Genomic DNA, 17,280 nt, shown 5'->3' with positions numbered 1-17,280 from the left:
TATGCATTAGGGGTAGTAATGGGAAATTGGAGGGCCTGAGAGCTGCATAAGGTGGGGAACTAGCTAGCTACATGGTTTTTTGAAAATGCATTAAAAATAGTTCTGAAACCTGTCACTTAGCCATTTTAAAAAGGAAAAATAAGCTAGTTCATGTTTGAGCTTTTGGTTCAGGTTGACTGTACACACTAGTTGAATTTACATTCTGCTCATGCTTTCAGCATGAGCCCAGCAGCTATAAGAGCTAAGAAGATTCTTGAATAAAAACAGATTCTGGAACAATTCCCCAGGCAAAGGGCCCTGAACACAACCATCCCCACCATAGTCAGTACTGTTCGCAGGGGCTGACATTTATAAAGTTCTTAGTGTGCTTTAGAAACTGATGTGAATTATAGTGATCATTGCACATTAAATTGACACACCGCATACTCCATGGAGAATCTGACCCTTGCTCTCTGGCCCACATTGTGAAAAATGGACAGGGCCCATTTTCTCTCACCCAAAATAGTCCTAGTGATTAAAGGAGCTAGGATACTGGCCATACCACAGCTGTCCCTTAAAAAGGGAATCAGACAGAAGAAACCACCTTGGTTTGAGGGAGGAAGTAGTTCTAAAGTCCCAGATGCTAAAAAGTTCTGTCGTAGCAAAGTAAGAGTATGGTGCAGGTAATTGCAGTGCTTCATTAAGTTGACCTAGTGTCAGGGCGTGTGGGCTTTGTTTTGAAAGGGGAGTTTGGTGCCAAGATGTTAATCTTTAACAAGTGACGACATGAATTCATAAGTAGGCATAGGGAACAAGGCTGGAGAACGTGAAGCAATGCCGAGGGTAGAGCTACAAAAACCCACTGCAAAAGGACATTTCTCAGAGCACTCGTGGATTAGAAAAAGCCTTTTTCAAAAATCCAGAGGATGGTCAGTTTTAAGGCTGTGACTGGGACACAGGAGATCTGCGTTTCATTCCCATCCCTGCTAATATTTTCTTGTGTGACCTTAGGCAAATTGCTTAATCTGGCTCAATTTCCTCAATGTGTAAAATACAGCTATATAGTTTCCTTTCTCCAAATCTTTGATTATGGTGTAAGGTCTTTGGGGCAGGGACTCTGAGCACAATGTGGACAAGATCTCAGATGGGAACTCAAGATCTTACTGTACAAAAGATAAAATGAAGCCTCCATACTCACCTTCTGAACATCTCCACAAGAGACTTACAGAACAGACAAAAGGTTGAAATATGTTTTGATCATGTTTGTACCAAAGTTGGTAAAACCCACTATAAGAGCAGACTTCAGTTCCATGTACTCTTAAAAAAAAATCTTTATTATAAAAGATAGGAACACATGTAACTTATATTTTCTCTTTCACAATGTTAATCATGGCAATTATAAAAACAAGGTAAACATATATAAGGGTAGTTTCAGATCCAAGTTAAGTGTTTGCTACTTTGGCCATCAGATGTGGCAAAGTTACTCAGCATCATCAGTGCTATAAAAGTTAGTCAGTGAGCTACAGTCCAGTAGATGAGAAACAGTTTTCCCTCGAGACACTTGAAAGACAGCATGTTCCGGACCATATCTTCAACTGGTGTAAGTCAACATAGTTTACTGATTTCATTTGAGCTATGCTAGAATCTGGCCCTTGCTTTTTAGCTCCCACAGTGAATGACTGATTTAAAATTAAGTTAAATCAGCCTTTGAAGAAATAAGAAACTATGCCACATCTTTCCTAATTTTTACCCCATAATGAACATTTTAAAAATTAGCTTAAGTAGTATTAAAATGGTCTGAAGTATCAAGATTTCAAGGGAAGGCTTCTTGTTGCTGTTAAGGTTGTGGTCAACTCATGCCATCAGATGTTTTGCAGCTTTCAAAAGCTATTGTTAAAAACTTAATTCCTTTACCACTTTGTCATTCAAAGATGGTATCTGATATTGAAAGAATTTCAGTTTTTAGTCATCAAGTTGCACTGGTAAGTTTAGTATTTTACTATTTGTTAGTGGCTGTTCTAATACAAAGTTGAAGAGCATTACAACAAAGCAAGAGAGGTCAATGCTGCTTGCTGCCTAGGAGTTAGAGGTACAGAAGTGGGGGTGATGAGGGAAGAGGAAGGAGGTACAACTTCCTGCATAACCTAGGTCAGGACTTGGGAGGTATGGACTTTATAGCCACATACACACACAAGGGGAAGACAGCATTTAGAGGCCTGGGAGGAGGAGCTGGAGGAAAGCTTGGATTTGTGGTTTTACTGAGTGATCCAAACCAAGCCACTCTTGTTCACTTCTCCAGCAGTGATTAAAAAGAAAAAGACACTAGCTCTCGGGAATATGAAGGGTTGTAACTCTATGTAAGGGTAACTCCTTTCACACACAGTGTGCTAACTGGAGTGTAAGAGAAACGTACATATTACCAACCAGCAAGGCTTCAGGTCAATACTTTACCTGCAGTATACTTTTCACATTCTCAACCCAAAAGGGGAGGGGAGAGGAAAGCACTGATTAAGAGGCAGGGTTAGTGTTTTGAGACAGCTCAGAAAAAAAGAAAATCTGCATTTAAATACAGAAGTGCTGAATTTGAGGTTATTCTTCTATGAAGAGCTAACTCAATCAATTCTCAGGAACCAAAGCTATTTACAAAGCACAGTAGCTGAAACAAGGAGGCCATTAGCCCTTAGGTGTTCCTAGCTCAAAGAAACAATTAGGGAAGCTAAGCATGGGAGGGGACTCTTGTGTTTGATCAGCAAGCCATCATCTCTTATAACTTACAACTCCAGCTTTGCCTCAATGCTTCTTGTAGGACTCTGGGCAACTCTTCAAGCAGAAACCAGACAAGCAGCTTGGTACTGAAAGGACGTTATCCCACCCCACAGATAGCTTAAAAGGGAGGATGAAAAGGAGCCTTCTTATTCTATCTCTGAGGCAGAGTCCAGTTGGCTGAACACACAGAAATACAAATATTAATCCAGTGCAATTAAAAACACAAAAGTTACTTAGTACAATTTGTGATGGTTCAGTAATATACCTATTAAAAACCATTACTGTGTTCAGAGATGTGGGTTTGGTACCAATATTGAAGGTTTAATAGTTGTGAAGACACTGCAGTTAGGATACTTCAATACTAAAGACAGACTAGATATTTCTTCCCTTGTATGTTCAGCATAGGATGCTCATGTCTGGTGAGAATCAAGGTGGTCTCTTGAAAATCCATTACAAGATACAAAGGAAGAGTTTTGACATTGCACATATTTAAATCACAAGTTACCTTCTCAGGCTTTTGTTTTTAGATTTCACATACCTAAACATTTCCAACAAACACAACAAGACTCACAAAGAGAAACACCTTAGTCATTGCACTCAAATATACTCCACCCTTAGTGCAAAGTCTCTGCAGGAACCAGAATTTTTTACAGCAGGACAAGTGGGCCATTGAGAAAGAGCACAGGACAGCAGTGAGTGTATCAGCCAGATAAAGGTTTGTCTTCCACGTCCAGCATACACTGTAGCTTTGTTAAGCGGGATTAGGTCATAAGAACACCAAGTCAGCACTGCTGGACAGATGCTGGTCATCACCACCTTAGTTTAGATGCTTAGAGCCCTTTTGAGTAGCTATCAATGTGCACCATTTGGTTAAATTACAGAAGCAATGGAGTTCTTTCCCCAGCTGGCTGCTCTTTTCGGAAGAACTCCTTGATCTGCGATAGTTTGTTATGGATCCTCTCTCTCAGAGGAGGGATGTGGTGGCTAGGATCCAGAATGTTAGTAATCCTGCGCTCCCTTTCTCGCTTCCAGATACGGTAAGGGTGTGGTGGGAAGGGTACCTCACGTCTCTCTCGGCGAAGCTGCACCATTATTCCACCGACTGCGAGCATCCCCCATACTGCCAGGATGATTAAATCTATAGTGGAATAGGAAGCCATTCATTCAAACAGTATCAGAATGAAGGGATTTCCCCACTCCCCCACAAAAGTCAGGCTCAGATTTAGATGCTGATTTGCATATTGACATGCTTGGACCAAGCAGTCATAGGGGAATGGAAAATACAGGGCTGGGTGCCTACTATAAACACAGTATATTTGTAGAGGGAGACGGTGCTCTTGTAGTTGAAGTACAGGCCTGAGTTAAACTTACGACTCCAGCGTTGCCTCGCTATTTCTTATAGGACTCTGGGCAACTCACTTAAACTCTGTTTCTACATCTATAAATGGGGGAATCATTTCTCTCAAGCATGCTGTGGTGATTAAGGTTTTTAAAAAGTGTGTTGAGGGCCTCTGAAGATTAGCATATGAGAGAAAGTTTCCTAAACCAGTTCTTAATCATTAAATGGACACCTTCGCCTTGGCATGGTCCAGGCATTTGTTACAGGATTCACACTGGGTAAAAGTTACCCTCTCTTAAAATCAGATTGCAAGTTGGGATCTTACAGAAGCCCAGAGCCTTTAGTTGCATCTGGAAGCCATGTACTTCAGCCTATCTTTGCCAAGTAGCCTGGAGCTGCTCTAAAGAAAGTTGCAAAACCCACCTCCTCACCCATTAATTTACATTAATAGAAAAGCCTCAAAAATCCCTCAATAGAAAGGGGGGGGGGGGAGAGAGAGAGAGAGAACACAGTCATCTTAACACAGGGATGGCCAACCCAAGCCTGAGAAGGAGCCAGAATTTACCAATGTACATTTCCAAAGAGCCACAGTAATACGTCAGCACCCCTTCCCTGCTCTCAGAGCCTCCCACCCACCAGCAGCCCCACCGATCAGCACCTCCCCCTCCCTCCCTGCACCTCCCGATCAGCTGTTTTGTGGCATGCAGGAAGCTCTGGGAGGGAGGAACGAGGGCACAGCAGGCTCAGGGGAGGGGGCGGGAAGGGGTGGAGTGGGGCAGGGCCCGGAGCAGAGCCAGGGGTTGAGCAGCGAGCCCCCCCCGGCACATGGGAAAGTTGGCGCCCGTAGCTCCAGCCCCGGAGTCGGTGCCAATACAAGGCGCCGCGTATTAACTTCTGAAGAGCCGCACGTGGCTCCGGAGCCACAGGATGGCCACCCCTGTCTTAATGCATGGGAGGTGCACACATACCACAAGGCAGAGGCCATGGAAGTACCAGATAGCTATGGCTCCAGAAGCAGCTCTTCTCAGTAAGAGCTTCAGAGTCCTTTTACTCACTTAATGGTTTGTGAAGAGACAAAACCTAATTACTCACCATTTGTTTGGAAGGGCACATTGGTGTACGCTTGGCTGAAGTCGTCATTCAGAACCCTCCTGAGTAGGTCCAATGTGATGTAAGCGAGACTTGTGTACAGGTAACAAGCAATTGCTAAGACGACTGAATAAGAGCCTACTATGCCACAGGCCAATATGTTCAGCTACAAAGACAGAAAGATCAGATCTTCCAATGGCCAGCTAAAGAACAGCCTCTATCTTTTCCATACAGACAGCATAGTGAGAGTTCTTTTTTATCTTGTCTTCCCTCCTGCGTTCCCCATTTTTATTTGTTCCAAAACACTTGTTGCAGCTTGTTTTAGTGTAAGTCTACAGTGCCGCAGGGTAATTGCAGCACACGTAGACATACCCAAGTTTGTTATTGAGTTTGCTAGATCAGAGCTGTGAAGCCACAGCAGCTTGAGCTGTACAAGCCCGACCAGGACCCTTGAGGTGTACTCCAGTGCAGTGGTTTTCAAAGCTCAGGTTGCGACTCAGTAAGGCATGTAAGGCAGTGCGTCGCCCAGGGACCCTACCGGCTCTGGTCACTTCCGGGGCGCAGCACGGTCCGTGGTGCCAGAAAAGGCGGGAAGCCTGCCTCTGCACCCCCACTGTGCCACTGACCAGGAGCCACTAGAGATAAGTCCGCGCCCCAACCCCGAGTCCCCCTACCCCACCCGTGAGCCCCCCCCAAAACCCAGAAACCCTTCCTGCACCCCAAACTCCTCATCTCTAGCCTGCACCCCCAGCCCAGAGCCCTAACTCCCCCCCAGCAGCCCAACCAAAGTGGGTCACAACCCATTTTAATGGGGTCACCAGGACTAACTTACACTTGCTGGGCCCAGGGCCAAATCTAAAGACTGAGCCCAACTACAGCCCAGGGCGACGGGGCTCAAGTTGTAGGCCCCTTCTTGGGGCTGAAGTCCTTGGGCTTAGACTTTGGGCCCCCCACACCCCACGCTGGTGGTGCTTGGGCTTTGACTTTGGCCTCCCTACCTGGGGCAGCAGGGTTCAAGCTCAGGCTCTGGTCCTCCCTCCAGGGTCGTACAGGAATAGGGGATCATGGTGCAATGAAGTTTGAGAACCTCTGCTCTAGGGGCTAGCCCATGCTGCTATGGCTTCATTGCTATTGTCTGAGCAAGCTGAATCAAAGCGAATTCGGATATGCACACATGTGCTGCAGTGACCCCTCTGATTGCAGTGTAGACATACACAAAACACAGTCCTGAAGAGACTATAATCTTTAAGGGTGTCTGTACTGTACCCAGCACAACAGGGTCCCAATACATACATAATTTGTGACATATTTTGGCGTATTTTGTTTTTAAACACACAAAAGTGATGGGCAGGCTCTGAAGGTTTCAGAGAGAGTCAGGACTCTGATTACATCCTTAGGCAAACCTCTTCCTCTACCAAATTTTAGAGGAGTATGTTGTTTTCAGATACACACATATGCTCAACTGTTGTAGAAAGCGAAGCCAGGTAGTGCAAATACTTACAATTCTTGGACAGCCAACAAAGACTATTGGCACCATCAATGCTATGCAGGAAAAGGTCACCCAAAACACAGCATCATCACGAAAAACCTTGTAGTCTCCTGTGAAGAGACAGCACATTGTGAGTCAGCCACAAGTGAGACTTCATGTGTAAATGGAGTTGATTTTGCAAAGTAAAGGACCACAACACTTGATAATATTTTAAGACTAGAACCTCATCCCAGTATACAGGGAGTTCTGGGAATACGTTCCAGAGTACTGTGAGGGGAGATCATGTAGTTACATATGGGCAGCAGGACAGATCAGCCACTGAATTTCTTCCATTCCATTTCTGTCCATTGTGTTATACAAAACCAACATCTTCATCGTTTGCAGTCCATCGCAACAGTCAGCGACCAGTCTGCTGGGTTTAATATAACAACTGTACCGTAAATGTACACAATAGAACTAATCAAGAAGTGAAAAAGTTGATGAAAAATTTTGCAAATAATCATGTTAAAATCCGAAATGTCAACAAGATATTTAGAAAAAATTCTTAAGATTCCAACTGGCTCTAGTGCACAGTTTTACACACAAATCAGAGACTGTCTTACTTAGTAGATAGGTTTACAATCCAAGGCCCCAATCTCACAAGCTCTGCATGGGTGATCCCTGCACCAGGTTGGAAGCCACTGGACTTCAACAGGGGTCTGCACATAGAGATTATTGCAGGATCAATGTCTAAGTCACGCACTAGTGAACTCTTTCATACAGTTCATTTAACCTAAGTGAAAACCGACAGCTTGGAGCTGTCCCTTCTCCCAATCTGATCTTTGACTTGATGGTTTACAGTAGCTGGAGAGAGACAGAGGGGGGAGAGAAAAAAAAAAAAAAAAAAAGAAGAAGAGAGAACCGATCAATCTTGAGTTCAGTATTACCATGGCAGAGCAAGATGAATGCGGTCTCTGGAGATATAAAATAAGAGAGAAGGAAGCAGTTTTGCTAACGTCACTATCCCAGAAGTACTTCAGTTCAATAGCCTAGCTGTACAAACAGGCTTTTAAGTAGTGCCTTTTTTAAGATGCACTAGGGGGAACAGCAGCCGCACCTGTTCGTGAAGTCAGACTAGATACAGAAGAGCACATTTGTACAGCTAGGAGTAAAACTCCTCCCTCCAGGACATGACTGTGCACAAGGCTTGTTGTTTGAATTTTAATCTCCCAACACAACACCAAACGAAGAGCAGCTCTCAGAACATCTTTAAGCACAGTCCCTTCCCCAAGTTACAGGCTTTCAGATTCTTTGTTGGGGGGAAGGGAGAAGCAAGAATGGATCTACATGCGCAGGGAGTAATGTTGCTGTTTCAGAAATCTAATTTAATACTAAGTGCTCTGGGGGGGAGCCCCAACAAGTTCAAATACAAAGTCATTTGCAGTCTGCCACATCTTAGGGGATTTGGTTTTTTTAAAAGCTCCTATTACAAACAGCATTCTGTCCATATGCAACAACACTCATCGCTTCAAAAGTGCTGCAGACACACTATGTAATCCTCCCTACATTTTGGAAGTACATAATTAGTAAAATCACCCATTTTAATCCTCTAGTCACTTTCCACAGATCAGCCAGAATGTGGCATCCTTCCCAGAAGCCCAGTCTCAAGCTACACTGGTAGCAAGACATCAAAATCTACTTCAGAAGCCAGCCCCACCCCAGTTGTTTGGTGTCACTGCAGCAGTACAGTCTCTGAATGACTATTCAGACAGTAACAGAAAGTGCTACAAGGCATACCTAGTGGAGTGAAGAAGATCACTGATGAGAAGAAGAATCCCAGCACAAGTCCAACAATCAACATACACAGAAGGACAAAGCCAAATCTCCACCAATAAGCAACTAAGAGAAGCCCTCCAACGAGTCCAGCTACTGCTGTCAGAATCAGACAAACTGTAAAAGAGAAAGGGGGGAGAAGGGGGAGAGGGAGGAGTAAGAAAAGCACCTCCAAGATGTCAAATTCCTGGAAAAACCAGTTTTGGTAAGGTCCTAAAAGATCACAGTTTTTGAGCTAGTATGCAATGCTACTTCAAGTTTATTAAGTCTACCCTTATCTGATGAAGCCCAAATGATAATGAAGCCATTAAAATTGGCTATAGCCAAGTGTACCTGTTGAAATGCCTCCTGACACTGATCAGGATACCAGAGAGTCAGTATGAGACAACAGAAGTATTTCTGGATTTTGTAGTGTCATTGCAATAAGAGTGCCAGGCTAGTGCCTTAACCACAAGACCATCCTTTCTTACTCCAATGACAATGGAGGAAGAGGCACAATACAACTTCACTACTTTCTAAAATAATGGCCTTCCTCTAGTATCCAAATCCAAACAGTTTAACCTCTGCCATCCTACAGTTCACCCTAAATCAAAAGTAGCAGATCATGAGCCAGCATTTACTCTGGGCTTTTTGATACTATTGGGACAATCTGTATGATGGCTCAGGAAAGTGATCCAGCTTTTTAATTTTAAAGATGGCACAGTCGCATGTTAATTCATCATGACAGACTCTTGCTGGCCTTGTTTGTGTCAGGACAACTTTTACTTTTAACAAAGAGCCATGATCCAGTCCCAACTGATTTCAGTGGGACATTGTCATTGACCCCAATCTTGCTTTTTTTTTTTTGTTTTTTCTCCTCTCTCTCTACACACCCCCTCCCCCCATTCCCCAAGTTTGTCCTCACTTACCATCATAACTAAGGGAGGTTATTCTAGTAAATACTACAAAGAAAATGAATCCTGTGACGATGAAGCCCATGTAGAACAAATCTAAAAAAAATAAAAAGACAAAAAAACCAATTTGATATGCTCTGACAATTTTCCATTCTAAGCCTACTTTTATGTACAGTTAAAGACATCTATTCTCCAGGAAATGAGATTTTCGTTATAAAAATGTCGTTTGTACAGAGCAAATAACCAAACAGCAGGCCCACCCAAATGTCTGGCACTGGTAAATAAAGTTAGCTCACTTCTTCCAAACTCAGCCAGTCTACAATAAGATTGCCCTACCCCCTCCAGCTAGTTTTAGCTTCCTGTTCTGTGACATCTACAGCCAGTTTCTCACCAACTGTAGACACAAGTTTTCAGTCCATGATAAAATTGTGGGATCGAGAATAGGGGTCCCTTCCCATAACACTTACATGTGGGATCAAGAGTGAGGATTACGCAGATTATGCTTGTTAAATCTACAGCCAGGAAGCCCTATTCCATTCAGAACAAAGACAGCCACACCTCAGCCCCCACAATGCACAGTACCTGTTTTCCAGAACCTGTGCCCAAAGAAGCAAATAAAGAGACCAAGAACAGCGAAAGTGGTGAAGAATATTTTGGTGGAGTGTCTTCCTATAAGGAAACAAAAAATGAAGTTGGGTGTGCATTTACACACAGGGCTACGAATAAGGTAACAAGCCATGGACACTTATGCTTTCGCTGTGGACACTATGGGTATTGACAGCTCATACGTTCTTTCAGAGTACGGCTTGAGCTGAAGGAGCATCTCCTTTAATAGAAGAGGGTTTGGAACTATTGAACAGTTTCAATTCCATCCCACAGAGGGCAGTAGTTCCTTCCCATTCTAATATCAATGCAGGAGTGGGACTCTGAAGAGTAGAGCCTGAAGCAAAAGTTCAAGATCTCCAATTAAGTTACATGTCATGTAAACATGAAGTCAGTAAAATTACCATGGTATGAGTTCCCAACTGTCTTTAAATTACAACACTATACCAACCCCCAACCGCAGTTTCTAGACAGCAAGTCACAACCCTCTTTGACATACAGCCAGAATGCTATGACATGGGTACTGCCACCATACAACAATTTAAAGACCCTTAAGGCTTGTCTACACTTACGGTGCTGCAGCTGCACCACTGTAGTGCTTAGTGAAGATGCTCTTGACGGGAGAGCTTCTCCCATCCACGTAGCTCCTCCACCTCCCCCAGAGACCGTAGCTATCTTCATGGGAGAAGCTTTCCCATTGACATAGTTCTGTCGGAAGTTGGGTTGGTATAACTGCATCGCTCAGGGATTTTCTACACCCGAATGATGTAGATAAACCAACATACGTTCATAGTGTAGACCAGGCTTAGTGTGGACCTACAGTCATTTGTTTAATACCTCATCTTCATTAAACAAAAAGAAGCTTGCAGAAGAGTTTCCTCAAATATTCCATTGCAAGACACTGCATGCAATATTCTTATTGGTGTTACAACCATTGGAAACGGGACACTACAGTTTATTTGATTCTCTGAACGTGTTAAGAAGCTTATCACAGCTGAACGTGTTAAGAAGCTTATCTCCCACAGACTGCAGAATGTGTGTGTCAAAACCAGTTTAAATACCATTGCTTAAGTTACAATATACGATTTTAGAAGAGCATTTACCTCCCACGACTCACTTTCAAATGTCATGGGCCAGATTTTCCACTGCCCCTGTCCCTGGCACAGTCATTTACCCCCATATATCAGGCAGGTGTAACATGGTATAAGCATCAGAATGACAGTTTTGCTTCCTCACAATTTTCCCCCATGCCTCCCATTCACTTTGTACAGGTGTAAGCAACTTTGTGAGCTGCAAGGAAGCGACGAATCAGGTGCTATGCTTTCCTGTGGTCAACGCTCACTTGTGCGGTTATGGTCAGAAAGGCAGTCGTGTAAAAAAATGTCACCTTCTTACTCAAGAGATTCATTCCCTGCATGCAGAGTCATATTTCAACAGCTTGATGACAGATACACTTCATACTTTTTTTATTCCCTTTTGCACTGCCATGTTAACACAGCTATGGGAGAGAGCTGGGTCCTGTTCCAATCCATGTGACATATTCATTAACCAATGAATTTCATTTGCTGCATCCTTCTTACTGGTGGTGCACAAGATTAAGAATACATCTTGGGTAGGCAGTTAGAGTGTAGATGCGATACCTGCTCTTATGTACTTGATGAGTTAGATCTGGGGTCACTGAAAGAAGCTAGGGAAACCCCCATCATAGAATCACTTCTCATGCTAGCAACGCTCTAAAAATGCCATAAAGTAGGCAGTTTCTTGCTCTGCGTTAGATAGTCTCCAAAGCTGCTGACAAATGCAGAAGCCAAAGCCCAGGTCTGAGCATGTTAAATAGACCAACTCACACTGAAAGCAAGAACGCATATAAAAAAAACATACAGGTCTACTGGACTTACTGAGAGAGGAACAATTATCCACAAGGGCAGTGAGGCTACAGGCATAGGTATGAACAGGTACATATGCAGCAGAGGTATTCCAAAGTGGATCCCACACGATGACATTATAGATCACTCCTTGTCCAGGGAGTGAGGAGAAGTGTACATTGGTCTTTTCGTCAGTTGTTAAGGAAACCAGCTGGAAAAAAAAAACAAACAAACCAGAATTTGTCACCGTCAATAAATACTCTTGTGATCTTACAAAGGGCTCTGTCCCTTTCCTCCTTTGCATCACGCCTGGGGCGCATGCCATCCAACCAGGATGCCTTGATTAGCCTAAGAAAGTTCCAAGGGTAACCATGTTGGGTATTGAGTCTGGAACAGTGTTTAAAGATCTAGAGGCAGAGTTAAGTAAATGTGGGATGTAATCCAAGAGTCATCTGTGTGCCAAAGTCTCATTGGATTCAGTGGGAATTCTGCCTATTAAGAGCCAGTTCACACAAGCCCTCGCTCAGTATTGCCAATCCAACCCAAAATTCATGGGTCAGACTCTACAACTACCCCAATGGCAAAAATATCCCCCCCTCCCCAACAAGATTTTTTAAAACCAAATCATGAATTGTAGTTTTTAGCCTGCATTTTGATCCCCCTTCTGCACTTCTAGTAGGAAGCGACCCACCCCCAATTTGGGAGTGAGCTAAGGGTCAAAGATTCAGCCTTGAATAAATATGAAAGTGCAGTCATCCTAGTCACAGGGAGCTCTGCTTCCCCTGTCTTGTCCCCTGGGGTGTGGAGAGCTGTCATTCTATCCCGCTCTGATCCTCTCCCTAGCTAGACAGGAGAAGTAGTGCACTACTCACATTCTACGTCTGTGCTCCCCAGTCTCCTGTAAGCCCCCTATATTCACTTGCTCCCACCCCACATTTCCTCCTCAGCCGAGGGATACAGTGGCCATGTTGTTGGGGCCAGCCTGTGGCCTCAGCACCATTGCTAAAAAGGAGACATGGTGGCCATATTGGCTAAGGCTAAACTTCAAGATTGAAGGCAGAAATCAGATTTTTGATAATTCTTAAATTTGTATCGAGACTCACAATAAAAGTTTAAAAAAAAATAAAGTCACAAGGCAAATATAATCAAACTCCACGGGAAGTTAGAAACCAATTTCCAGGTAGCTCCCTACACCAAAGCTCTCTAACAGAGCATCAGCTTAGAAGTTTTCCCATTATCAGAATGGGCCGGCTAGCTGATCATACCCCGAAGGCAAGGCACATACACAGCAATTTCTGACAGTTAATAGCTTTACAAGTTACAGTTAATAGCTTTGCAATACCCATTGACTTGTGACCCATTTCACAGACGTCACGCTCCACAAGCGGAGGTCAATACTTGTGGTGTCATGACAGGGAACAGAACCCAGAGGAAACATCGCATCCTGGTGTTTCAACACTGCAACTGTTTCACCCCTTCCCCCACACATGCCTTTGCTGGCAATCTAAATGTTAGCCAAACTTACTCTAACGCCATTAGCTCGGACGCTCTGCACGTCAGACATCTTTCGCAGGTGGTTCAGGAGTGCAGTTTCCGAGAGATCATTCTCTGGTAAGAAATACTGATAGATGTCATAGTGCAGTCGCCATCTAGAGTTCTGACCTGTCCCTGAATCACACGAGGGAGGGTTGGCACCTCTGGAATTAGACAAACAAAAGTTTATACTAGCCACAAACCCAGACCAAGAGTCCTGATCTTAGATTTGTATCGATAATTGGCAGAAGCAGAACTCCAGATCTGAACATGGATATTTCAACATCCAGATCCAAGTCTGGGCTTCAGGATTTGGCTCTTTCTAAAGAAGAGTTTAGATTTCAATCTGTCTCCAAGCTATACGCGCAGGTTGTAAAGTCTTCTGGGAAAGAGAATGTTTTACTGTGCATTTCTACAGCACATACAACAGATCTTGCCATTATAGCTAACGCTTAACATAAGCCATTGCTAGGAAATATAACACAGATTTTCCAAATTGTCATTTAAATTGTCACAACAGCCAGACAGACATTAGGAGAGAATTCACATGTTTCCCCTTGAGTAGGCTGAAATGCAGAAGAAATAGATCTACCTTAGAATCCATCCAACAACATAGAGCTTTAGGGCTTGTCTACACTGGCACTTTACAGTGCTGCAACTTTCTTGCTCAGGGGTGTGAAAAACACCCCCCCACCCCTAAGCGCTGCAAGTTTCAGAGCTGTAAAGCACCAGTGTAAACAGTGCACCAGCGCTGGGAGCCACACCCCTCGGGGAGGTGGGGTTTTTAGCGCGAGCTCTCTCCCAGCGCTCTGCCGCGACTACACAAGCCACATGAAAGCATTGCCGCAGCAGCGCTTTAATGTTGCCAGTGAAGATGTGCCCTTAGAAAAGCCCTTCCTCAGAAAGCGTTTGTGCTTTGACAATGGCACAAATTCCATCTGGCCTTATATCCTTCCCCACCTTCTGCCAACAGCCATCTATCATGATGCATTACACTATGCAGAAGATTAGGACTGCAGGTGATAAGCAGTAAGATTAGATAAGACTTCCAGACAAGGACCTTGCTATCATGGTAATAGAACAGGGGTGGGCAAACTTTTTGGCCCGAGGGCCACATCGGAGAACAGAAATTGTATAGTGGACCATGAATGCTCACAAGATTGGTGTTGGGATGAGGGCTCTGGGGTGGGGCGGGGATGAGGAGTTTGGGGAGTAGGAGGGTGCTCTGGGCTGGGACCGAGGGGTTCGGAGGGCACGAGGGAGGATCAGGGCTGGGGCAGGGGTGCGGGAAGGGGTGCAGATTCCAGCTGGGGGTGAGGGCTCTGGGGATGAAAGGTTTGAGGTATAGGAGGGTGCTCCGAGTTGGGATAAAGGGGGTTGGCAAGCAGGAGGGGGATCAGGGCTGGGGCAGGGGGTTGAGGCATGGGGAGAGGCTCAGGGGTGCAGGTTCTGAGTGGCGCTTACCTCAAGTGGCTCCCGGAAGCAGTGGCATGTCCCTTCTCTGGCTCTGTGTGGAGGCGCGGCCAGGTGACTCTGCGTGCTGCCCCGTCTGCAGGGACAGCTCTCATTGGGGCATGTAGCAGCCAGAGTGGGGCCATGCCACAGCTTTCGGGAGCCATGCGGTGCAGCCCCCGACCCTGCACCCCGGCTGGAGTGCCAGAGCAGGGCTGAGCCACGTGGTCTGGCCCCCGACCCAGTGCCCCGGCTGGAGTGCAGCAAGCCCCAGACCCCACTCCCCAGCAGGAGCTCGCAGGCCAGCTAAAACTGCTCGCGGGCTGGATCCAGCCTGCACGCCATAATTGCCCACCCCTGTAATAGAATGAAGAAGAAAAAAAAACAGTAGTACAGAATGGTTTCTAGAACAGAACAGATGTTTTCCATGAAGAATCATTAGTCCCAATAATTGTGTATTCTTCACCAGAGCAAACATCAGAAATTTGAGCTTGTATAGTTTCTCTCACTTTCTATGGATAGTCTCCTCACCCCATTTCCTCTCTCCCTCACAAAGTTAACCTATTTTCAGGATCAGCTATGCATCTTTCCTGGTTTGATGTCTATTTCTTTTGCTATAAGCAAAATTCTCTCTTGCTAAGAGAGAAAATACCTTTCTGTATTTAGAATAATATTGTTTATTAAGCATTTCCAGCTCTGCACAAATGCAATACATGGAAGACTATTTGTTAAGTTACACACACCTGGCATATCCCAAGTTTGCAGGGGCAAACTTGATGCATGTGTCAATTAAATTATACTCTAAATAAATATTGGGATCAACTTCCAAGTTAAATTCCAGATTGCAGCCTCCAGGGATAGGATCTAAAAAACACAAACAAAATAAGAGACAGTTAGATGTAGCAAATCTTCCTCTCCCTCTCGAGGAATTTTCAGCAGTGCAATGGAATGAAGCTATAGTTCCCTTTTTTGGTGTTTATTATTAGGGCCTCATTTGGTATTATTAACAGGCATAGTCCATTCTCCAAAGATCTTGAAATATAGGGTCCTGATCCTACAGGTATATACATGGAAGTAAGTCACAGAAACTCTGACTAGACTTAAACATGGGAATAAATGTTTGCAGGACTGGGGCTTTAGACTAGCAAAGCCTGTACAGCCAGCTCCAAGATAGCAATTGCTTTAATGTTAGATCTCAATATAATCAGTTGATTAAATGCTGAACCCAAATTTGGCATCCATTCCCCAGTAAGTGTCAGGACTTCCGGTGTGTTTAGTGCAAGCTATATATAGTACTGGGCAACAAATATGGCCTTCCAGAGAAAAGATCTGTAGTTTAACTCTTCTGTTATCGCAGAACAGAATGAGAGGGGGAAAAAAATTTACCTCTCTCAGAATAAGCGAAAGAAACAGCTGTGCTCAACACTTGCTTGGCATCCGGAGACTGCAGGTACCATGTACACACACTCTGCTGAGGCCGAAGAATGGAAACTAACCCTTTGTCTACTCCAGTTTCTGAGCTATTTGCAGAGGAATTCTGAAAACAAACAGATAAAACCAAGCACACCTTCAGCACAGCAGTAGGTTTTTGCAGAGTGACAGACACACAGAGAGCTCGTTCCAGAAGGCACGCATTATCTGGGGGTGTGAATCCCATTGCCAGCTATTAGATCATTGCGGACTCCAGACAAGTCAGCCAGCCACAGGCTTTATCATTTTATTTTATCTTTATTCCTTTAAAGAGGCAATACCGTTTGGTTTGGGCTCAAAATAGGACACTGGAGTGATTAGCCTGAGGCAATGTTCTCAGGCTTCTAAGTCCCTATGTTGCATTTGTGATTGTTTTACAATCATCATTCTGTTCCTTTTTTTTTTTTTAATTGCTTTATTTAGGACCTACACAAAAAGCAATGCTTTATGCAGTTACCTCTGCAGCCACAGTTTAGTACTACTGAATATTCCAGAAAAGCGAATAGGTTAAAGCGTTGGGAGAAGAAACTTGCACAGCCACCACCTCCACCAATCACAAGTTCCCCAATTTTGTCCCAAATACCCTGTGAGTGAGTCCTTGCTGAAATGCCCATGAAAGTTTTGCTTAGGAGAATGGGGTTAGTCACAGGAAAGCTACCTGCTAGTACAGAGATGATACTGCAGAAGGTACATTTTGTCCCACAAACCAGTTACATCTTCATTGCCACAGAATAGTTGACCTTTAGATTACACTGTCCAATGCTAGTGTTGCTGAACTGAGGCTAGAGTTCAGCAGCAAGAATGTTTATGCTTCATTAGAGGGGCAAGGTGGGGAGTCATGTTTGTGGAAGAAAAACAGGGAATGAATTTGAGCTTTTAAGAAAAAAGAAAAGGAGTACTTGTGGCACCCTAGAGACTAACCAATTTATTTGAGCATAAGCTTTTGTGAGCTACAGCTCACTTCATCGGATGCACACGCTGTAGCTCACG

The 17,280-nt window shown here is 44.2% G+C and overlaps 1 protein-coding gene across 2 annotated transcripts in view; it reads right to left on the bottom strand.

Moving 5' to 3' along the window:
• Nucleotides 1–1,292: 1,292 nt before the first annotated feature.
• TM7SF3 (transmembrane 7 superfamily member 3) overlaps nt 1,293–17,280 on the bottom strand; it is a 34,359-nt gene continuing 18,371 nt past the window's right edge. For both annotated transcript variants that reach the window (XM_077826172.1, XM_077826164.1), the window contains exons 3-12: nt 16,207–16,357; nt 15,564–15,684; nt 13,361–13,532; nt 11,869–12,046; nt 9,950–10,036; nt 9,383–9,463; nt 8,439–8,591; nt 6,675–6,772; nt 5,177–5,339; nt 1,293–3,883 (exon numbers count right to left, since the gene is read on the bottom strand). In XM_077826172.1, coding sequence (XP_077682298.1) covers nt 3,621–3,883; nt 5,177–5,339; nt 6,675–6,772; nt 8,439–8,591; nt 9,383–9,463; nt 9,950–10,036; nt 11,869–12,046; nt 13,361–13,532; nt 15,564–15,684; nt 16,207–16,357 — 1,467 coding nt within the window. In that variant the 3' untranslated portion in view covers nt 1,293–3,620. The remainder of the gene's footprint in view (nt 3,884–5,176; nt 5,340–6,674; nt 6,773–8,438; nt 8,592–9,382; nt 9,464–9,949; nt 10,037–11,868; nt 12,047–13,360; nt 13,533–15,563; nt 15,685–16,206; nt 16,358–17,280) is intronic.

This window comes from Eretmochelys imbricata, chromosome 1 (assembly GCF_965152235.1).
Source record: "Eretmochelys imbricata isolate rEreImb1 chromosome 1, rEreImb1.hap1, whole genome shotgun sequence".
Lineage (NCBI taxonomy): Eukaryota > Metazoa > Chordata > Testudines > Cheloniidae > Eretmochelys > Eretmochelys imbricata.
The sequence above is the reverse complement of the archived record's forward strand: the minus strand, read 5'-3'. Positions and strand labels throughout refer to the sequence as shown.